This window comes from Carassius carassius, chromosome 47, assembly GCF_963082965.1.
Source record: "Carassius carassius chromosome 47, fCarCar2.1, whole genome shotgun sequence".
Taxonomy (NCBI): Eukaryota; Metazoa; Chordata; class Actinopteri; order Cypriniformes; family Cyprinidae; genus Carassius; species Carassius carassius.
Window position 1 is genome coordinate 9,589,069 of NC_081801.1, and position 9,268 is coordinate 9,598,336.

Sequence of the window (9,268 nt, forward strand, 5' to 3'; positions counted from 1 at the left end):
TCTGGCTGCTTGTGTAATCTGTGAACAGATTTAGATTTTTTTAAATATATGGGAGGATTTTTAAAGCATGACAGGTTTTGTCATGTAAACATTTAACGTTAACATTGTAACTTTTTGAAAAAGCATGGCCTCATCTAAAATAAGCCATCAGTATATGGATTGGAAGTTATGACTGCAGTTTTATTTAACCAACCACCTGTTGGTTTGCTAATGGGGTTTTAAAATGGCTTTTGCATAGATTTCCAAAAATAGAAAGTCATTCAACATTTTATTTGCTCTTTGCCTAATTTGTGTCTTAAACTAATGGACAAACCCCTGCAGTGGGTTGTTTTCCTCACCGGGTGGCGATGTTAACCACTGTTGAGAGTCTGAATTGGCCAAGAATAATTTTGGAAGCCACATTACACATGTAAGATAGACCACAAGCATTATTAATTGTTGGTGATTTTCAGTGTTGTGAGGTTTTAGTTTGGGATAAATACTTAACCTACTTTTATGTGACATATACCCCAAAGGGTTGAACAGGTTCATTGCAAAAACCATAATCCAGCTTTGTTGAGATGAGAATTTTGGCACCAAGAGCTTGTAACACTCCAAAGAGAAAGGAAAATTTGAAATCGTATCATAAGACCCCTTTAATTAAGTCTTTGTCATATTTGTGGCTTTTCTCATATTTTTTTTTACTTTTTATCTCATAATTGTTTTCTCACCTAACTTTGAGTTATGTAGTAGGCTAATTATAACTGTCTTATAATTTTGACTTTTTGTCATAACTTTTGACTCAATTAATATTGTCATAATTTCTGTTATCATTTTATCCCTTTTTGTCATAACTATTTTTCTTATAACCCCTTTACCTAAATACACTGTTTCGGACACCCAAAGCCTAACACGATCCAAGCAGCTATCAATCCAAGTCCTTAGTCATCTTCAAGAAATGGCTGAAAACACATCACTTCCATCTACACCTGATCCTCAAACACTAACATTTCTTCTATTTCTATTCTATCTACTTGTGTTATTTTATTATTATTATTTATTCACCCTCTAACACCAGCACTCTCGATTCTATTTGTTCTACTTGTTTTCTTATGATTTATTATAAAAAATAAAATAACTTGACCATCTAACACTAGCTCTATTTCTATTTGATCCAATTTGTTTTTTTTTTAATCATATTTATATATATATATATATATATATAATCACAGTTTACGTGGCTCTCTCATGAATGAGCACAGTAAACTCTGCCGTGTATGTGCTAAGCTGAGCATGGCAGATGCTGAAGGGGTCATTGTTTGCAGTGACCCTTGATAATACGTGACTTGTGTGCGACGAGGAGAGCAAACTCTGGCAACCCTGGCTTGAGTGCCAGTCACACATCTTCTCCATCTCCCATGAGATATCCCACGGCCAGTGAACACAAGTCCTCACTCCAGCAGTGTGCTGTGTCCACAGAGCCCTCTCAGCTTCATTAAGAGGTGCCGTCTGGAAACTTAAGGGGATTTAGGGAGAGTCAGAGATGTAGGCTACCCCTTGGGCAACCCTGACTGAAGTATTTCTAATGACTCAGTGAACCAGGGGTTTTGAACTTTCTGATTCCAAGGGCACAAAGAATATGACATGCGTTTTCTCCTTTTTACTTTTATTTTTGTTAATTTAATTTTTCATCATTTAATTTATAAAAAAAAATAATAATAATCTGTAAATATGTTAATAAATCATAAAAATACGTAACATATGACACATAAACTTTGACAGCTCTTAATTCATTTTACACATATATTCTTTCTCAAATTGTTTGTTGACCCTCTTGCAGTTCAATTATGTGAAAACTTTCTACTCTTGATTTTTTTTTCTTCTTCATTTTTCTCCTAAGATTGTATTTCTTCTTCCATCGAGGTTTCAGAGATGGTACTCCTCCACATCAAGATTATATTGTGTGATACTGGGTCATTGATTTTTTTTTTGGCACTCAATAAAAATCTTTATGCTTTAGGCTCCCTCTAAACCTTGCTGCCATTCCATGGCTATACATGCGTTTCAGAGCTCAGGGGTTTCCAATAGATGCTTTAAAGTATAGGACTGACTTATTTTTATTTTTTACTATCAAACCATTATTCCTAAAAAAAAAATGTATGCATCATAAAGTATGTAAATACATGTATTCATTAATATGGCAGCATTCACATGCTATTATAGTAAACACATATTATAGCTAAACATCTCTGTCAAACTAATCTAAACTAATCTAAAAGCCCGTCGTAAATGAGGGCGGAGAAAACTCACTAGCGCCGCCCACACGCGGTCGGTTCAATAATCCAAGTAGTAATCGCCATCCAATCCGTCACTCCCCTCTAAACTTGAGGAAACCCGCAGGTTAATTTTGGGAAGGCTGCTGGAAAGTTTTTAGCAACTCGGTGTTGTTGTTCAATAAAATAATCTCTCTAAAATGAAGGACATGACTTCTGAAGCAACACAGGGAGGGAAGTCTTCGGCTTGATCTGCAACACAAAATGGACAGGACGCGCAGGTTCATTTTAGGAATAATAACAGGTACTGTCCACCATTGTTGGTTTATTCAACGCCTTTCACCGTGTTTTGTTCGTTTGCAACATCTATAGAACATTTTACGACACCGCAGATTGTAGAAGTACCCGTTTGCCAACTTTTCCGTCTTTTATTTACTTGCATTTATGAATGTGCTCGTGACATCAGCAGCGGGTGCGTCTTTACTTCAGTTGAGTGTCAGACTTCTTTTATAATACTATGAAAGTTTCTATTCTTAGCACTGGAAGCCAGTTTGGAACATTAGAAGGCACTCTATTGGTTAATCATAGAGGGAGGGATTTCAAAGGGTAACTACAATCAAAAGGCCTATATAACCCACTATAACATTTGCCTGGAATCCTGCAAAGCAATGTAATGCAGAGTTCTGGAGACGTGCATGTTGCCACCTGTGATTTCTTTGTTGTTTGCCCTCAGCTGTTGTCCTATGCAAATACTCCCAGGCTGAATGGAATACCACAAAGACACCAAGCGATCACCATGACAACAGCAACAACTGCACAGGTAAATAGCATTGTCACCCCTAGTGAGATAAGCAAACCCAGCCAAGCTTTAATATTTTCCATATATAGGCTATAAAAAAGCATAGTTTGAAGCAGTGGTGAAGTTTGACTACCAATGACTTGGAATACGTGAGATCTAATACTGTGTTTGCCCCTGTTGTGTTGTAAAAAAAAAAAAAAAAAAAGGGCTTCCGCGGGGCATGACATGAAAGTCTTGATAGCCTGACCACCTGCTGAAGAGATAAATAGAATATTAAATGAAAAGATTTTCTTATGGCATGAAACATTTTCACTGGTGTTATTTGATCACCACAGAATTCAGCCAAATGCATTTGCATACACTGAGAAAAATTCGGCTGTTGTGATTATAACAAAGCTTCTTAGACACTTTTAAGTCTTGTAATTGAATCTAAGAAGCGATAACGCTCCCAAGTTCAAGTTTAGCATCTCTGTATAGCAAATAATCCTGTCTGACTGAACTCGTATCTTGTTACATGTTGCCAGAGGTGGTAATTAGATCCTTTTCCATTCAATTTTTAGTTCATTCTGAAGTTAAAGCTCCAGTTTCAGTGATTATAGACCACAGTTTATCTTTTACAGTTAGCTTGTATAATGACATGCATAATATTGTAAATAGGTAAACAGACAACCCTGGTTTAGTTACTATGTATTATAAGGATCCACAATATATAGATATTATTTTATTTATCTCTGATGTTAGAGCTTTTTTTTAAAACATGTATTATATTGATCGATACAGGATCTTTATTGTGTATGTTCATATTTACCATCTTTGTCATTAGCTAACATTCACATGAAGTTTTTTTTTATAAACACAAACAGCTTTTATAACACTGGTAAATGTAATCTTTAACAAATCTCAAAGTGAATATATTTTTTTTCATGCAGTATTTTATATACAGCAATACATGCCTATATTCATCTTTTTAAATGACTGATTTTAGTTTTTGGTGTATTTTTTAATTTTATTTAGACAAAGTATAGAATATATAAATAGTTAAATTGTATATCAGCCTATAGCATGAACATAATTACTGGCCAGAATTTAGTATTTGTCAATTCCCACTGTATTTTACTTACCAGTCAACTAAATAGATTAATTTCATTAAACAAGGATGTTTTAAATTGATTAAGGCGAGACACTGCAGGTGAATAGGGCAAAAAAAATAACTAATAGTTATCACCTTACTTACCCAGTTGATTGATTACATTGATTATTGCAAACATTTTTTGTATTACAAGTTTTCACAAATGTTATGTTTAAATATGCAAATGAGGCATTATTTAATGAAATATGTGCTAATTTGCATAAATGTCTAGTACAAAAATCTGAACACTAGATGAAGTCAGTTTCAAATTTTTTGTTTAATTTTTTTGACATATTAGAGTCAAATGTTTTACAGAGGGAATTCTGGTTATCTTTTTTGTCACTCCATAATTCAGAAAATACTTTGAACAGCCAGAAAACTATATATTTTCACAATTTTGGGGGGAATAAAATGTTGTATATAATCAAGGAAAATATATATGAACAAATCCCTCTGTAAAAATCTTCAGAATATAGACAGGAATAAAAATGTCAAGTTTGGTGTGTGTAAGTGCTACTGAAGTGGAGATTTATGGCTTAGTGTTGAAGAAAAAACTCATTTTGAGAAAACGGCCTTTAAAAATATGTATTGTAATTGAAATCTATTGACACAAACAGATAAAGTGCTATAAAAGAAACACTTAACAGTGTCTTTTGGATGTTTTCCTTCCACTAGTTTGAAAAAGCACTTTATGAAAAACCAAAAAGCCCAAAATCTCAAAATTGACAGGTGCTTGAAAAAACACTGTTTTTGCCTGCAGTGTCTCACCTTAAGAGTGTCAGTGAAGTCTTTCGAGCTTTCTGTTCTTCCAAGAGTCTTGAAAAAAAAGTATCAATTCTTCCACAAATTATTAAGCAGCGACTGTTTTCAACATTGATTATAATAATAAGTGTTTCTTGAGCAGCAAATAATGATATCTGAAGGATCATAGGACAAAAAATTCAGCTTTGCCATCACTGGAATATATTATGAAAACAGAAAACAGTTATTTTGAATTGTAATAATACTTCACAATATTACTGTTTTTACGGTCAAATAAATCCAGCCTTGGGAAGAGTCTTTCAGAAACACTCAAAAATCGTATGCATATATAATGTGTGTAATCTATCAAATCTAGATTCAAATGATGAGCACAAATGGAGTGGGCATTTTTCTACGTGTCCAACAGAATACAAGCATTACTGTATCCATGGTGTTTGCAGATTTTTAAAGGAGCAGAACACTCCTTCATGCAGGTGAGACTTCGACCTGTCCATCTCTCAACCAGTCAGATATGAAAATGTTGATTTTTATTTATTTTACTTTTTATTTTTTTGCACAGATGTGAAGCAGGATATATTGGCTCTAGGTGTGACTATCTTGATCTTGATTACCATGTAGGAGAGCGAAGGAAAATTATCATCGGATGTGTGGTCGCAGGATTGATCTTTCTGATTCTGCTCATCATCTTCATATGTGTCTGTACACAGTGAGTGATGTTACGTTATTAATACTTTCATAGCCTAACAGAATCAATCTTCAGTGTGTTTAACCTTGAATGATTTTTTCCCTTGTCTTCTTGTCCCTTTTTTTTTACAGCAAACGATATAAACCATGTAGAAGAAAGAAGAGAAAAAAGCAAACAAGTGATGAAAATGAGAAGCTCGGTGCACTAAACACACGTGAAGCTTTAGCTGCTCCGTTTGACACATCTGACACACATGCTGTATGAAGTGAGTGTGTTCATTTCTTCTCTTGCTTCATTCAGTTTACGTTAAGTACATTGTGCAACGGGGCACTTACTATTCAGATTATTCAGCCAAACTCTCATATGATTCAGGACTCAGATTTTACATTGGATATCAAGTGGCAACCCAATACACTACCATAATTGTTTATCATACAACCCGAATTCCGGAAAAGTTGGGACGTTTTTTAAATTTTAATAAAATGAAAACTAAAGGAATTTCAAATCACATGAGCCAATATTTTATTCACCATAGAACATAGATAACGTAGCAAATGTTTAAACTGAGAAATTTTACACTTTTATCCACTTAATTAGCTCATTTAAAATTTAATGCCTGCTACAGGTCTCAAAAAAGTTGGCACGGGGGCAACAAATGGTTAAAAAAGCAAGCAGTTTTGAAAAGATTCAGCTGGGAGAACATCTAGTGATTAATTAAGTTAATTGATATCAGGTCTGTAACATGATTAGCTATAAAAGCTTTGTCTTAGAGAAGCAGAGTCTCTCAGAAGTAAAGATGGGCAGAGGCTGTCCAATCTGTGAAAGACTGCGTAAAAAAATTGTGGAAAACAATGTTCCTCAACGTCAAATTGCAAAGGCTTTGCAAATCTCATCATCTACAGTGCATAACATCATCAAAAGATTCAGAGAAACTGGAGAAATCTCTGTGCGTAAGGGACAAGGCCGGAGACCTTTATTGGATGCCCGTGGTCTTCGGGCTCTCAGACGACACTGCATCACTCATCGGCATGATTGTGTCAATGACATTACTAAATGGGCCCAGGAATACTTTCAGAAACCACTGTCGGTAAACACAATCCGCCGTGCCATCAGCAGATGCCAACTAAAGCTCTATCATGCAAAAAGGAAGCCATATGTGAACATGGTCCAGAAGCGCCGTCGTGTCCTGTGGGCCAAGGCTCATTTAAAATGGACTATTTCAAAGTGGAATAGTGTTTTATGGTCAGATGAGTCCAAATTTGACATTCTTGTTGGAAATCACGGACGCCGTGTCCTCCGGGCTAAAGAGGAGGGAGACCTTCCAGCATGTTATCAGCGTTCAGTTCAAAAGCCAGCATCTCTGATGGTATGGGGGTGCATAAGTGCATACGTTATGGGCAGCTTGCATGTTTTGGAAGGCTCTGTGAATGCTGAAAGGTATATAAAGGTTTTAGAGCAACATATGCTTCCCTCCAAACAACGTCTATTTCAAGGCCTTGTTTATTTCAGCAGGACAATGCAAAACCACATACTGCAGCTATAACAACAGCATGGCTTCGTCGTAGAAGAGTCCGGGTGCTAACCTGGCCTGCCTGCAGTCCAGATCTTTCACCTATAGAGAACATTTGGCGCATCATTAAACGAAAAATACGTCAAAGACGACCACGAACTCTTCAGCAGCTGGAAATCTATATAAGGCAAGAATGGGACCAAATTCCAACAGCAAAACTCCAGCAACTCATAGCCTCAATGCCCAGACGTCTTCAAACTGTTTTGAAAAGAAAAGGAGATGCTACACCATGGTAAACATGCCCCGTCCCAACTATTTTGAGACCTGTAGCAGAAATCAAAATTGAAATGAGCTCATTTTGTGCATAAAATTGTAAACTTCCTCAGTTTAAACATTTGCTATGTTATCTATGTTCTATTGTGAATAAATTATTGGCTCATGTGATTTGAAAGTCTTTTAGTTTTCATTTTATTAAAATTAAAAAAACGTCCCAACTTTTCCGGAATTCGGGTTGTACAAAACAAAATATCTTTAAAAATAGTTTCATGTGTTTTTTTTAGTGGTAAATGCCCTTTTCTAGGGCTGCACGATTAACCGAATGCAAAAAATTGCGATTGTCATGCAAATTTAGTCAGTAAAGCCGGTTCTGTGATAAGCAGTAAATCTCCATCACCTGCTTTCAGATGGAGCAGCATGTACTACACCGAGCCATAGTTCTCTGACAAGCTATGAAAAATCGCGTTCATAATCGTAGCTGGTTGCTTATCTTCTCTGTGAACCATGGATCCGTGTAGTAAATGCTGCTCCATCTGAGAGCACATGAAAATACCACATTTAATAACATGTTTTAACTCCTAATTCATTTTATAACATCAGTCCAGTGTTTTAAATAAATCCTTCTGTGAGATGATGTGGCTTCTTAAAATAGAGGCGCACAATATTTCATTGTATTCTAAGCAGTGATAATGTCGATTAGTATTTCATTATAGATATACTTTATTATGATAAATTATAATCATAAGAACTCAGATAAACCACATATTGCTGTAGTCATGAGTTTATTAGTCACGTTGAATCAATGTAAGTAGTTAAATCTTGTGTCAATTCTTGTCTATTTAATTTCGATTAATTATCAGCCCTAACCTTTTCTATTATTTCATGCAGTGTATGCAACCAATAATACACTGCATAAAATGCACTGTGGTCAGGACAAACCATATTTCTCTTTGTTCCAAGTGAACCTGTATTTAATAAAGTATGAGTCATATTTTCTTTTATCTTGCCTAGTTTTGTGTATGTTCTTTCTATATTTGCATCTGACAAAATTGGCTAGCCTTTATGTGGCAGTCTTTCCATACAGTACAAGGGCACTGACCTGTCATCCTCTAGCATTTTAGAAGCACACTGCTGGCTCTAGAAGGGAAAGTTTGGAAACAATAAGCAAAATGTCTGATGTGTGTGATTATTGTCACTGTTCAGAGCTTGTTTGCCAGGCAGTCAGATCAACTTTTAGCTCAAATAGATGGTTATAATGATCTTTTTCTTTCAGTGAAACAGTGAAGTGATCCTGCCAGTGACCTGATTGTGGTGTGAAAAGAAGTTGTCCTGCCGAGTGATGAAATCAGTGCTTTACAGTAATCCTGAGTGGACTTTAAATGAACTTTGAAGAAATGGTGTGTCAGGCAACCTTTGCCATTCTATGTGCTACCGTTTCCTCCATTCTTCATACAACAATTTATTTTCAGACATTTCCGAAGAAAAGTGGGAGATGATCTGAATGTATATGCCTTCAGAATGGCTGTAATGTGAAAGTGTATCATAATTCAAATAATTGATAGCTTGCAATATGCTGAATGCAAACAAAGCCGATTTATGTTGGTTTAAATATAGTCCTGTTTATATTGCATATGAAGCACAGAATATTGGGGGGGGGGGGGGTGCTATATTGGATTTGACTAAATAAGATATTAAGGTAAATAATAATTTGTTATATGATTCAACAGTTTAAGGAAGTACTTCTCCCGACATTAATGGACCAACATTTTCTCTTTTTTTATTAATTTATTTATTAACATGTACAAACAGAATGTTTTGTTTGGTGTATATGTTACAGATCTCGGGCAGTCGGGAA

General features: G+C 35.5%; 1 protein-coding gene across 1 annotated transcript; it reads left to right on the plus strand.

Moving 5' to 3' along the window:
- The first annotated feature begins 2,313 nt into the window (after positions 1–2,313).
- Positions 2,314–8,835, plus strand: LOC132130372 (probetacellulin-like). Its single transcript, XM_059542070.1, has 6 exons — positions 2,314–2,556; positions 2,986–3,072; positions 5,298–5,415; positions 5,502–5,648; positions 5,759–5,892; positions 8,687–8,835. The coding sequence occupies exons 1-5, from the start codon at positions 2,517–2,519 to the stop codon at positions 5,889–5,891; spliced, it is 525 nt and encodes a 174-aa protein (XP_059398053.1). The 5' UTR covers positions 2,314–2,516; the 3' UTR covers position 5,892; positions 8,687–8,835.
- The last annotated feature ends 433 nt before the right edge of the window (positions 8,836–9,268 follow it).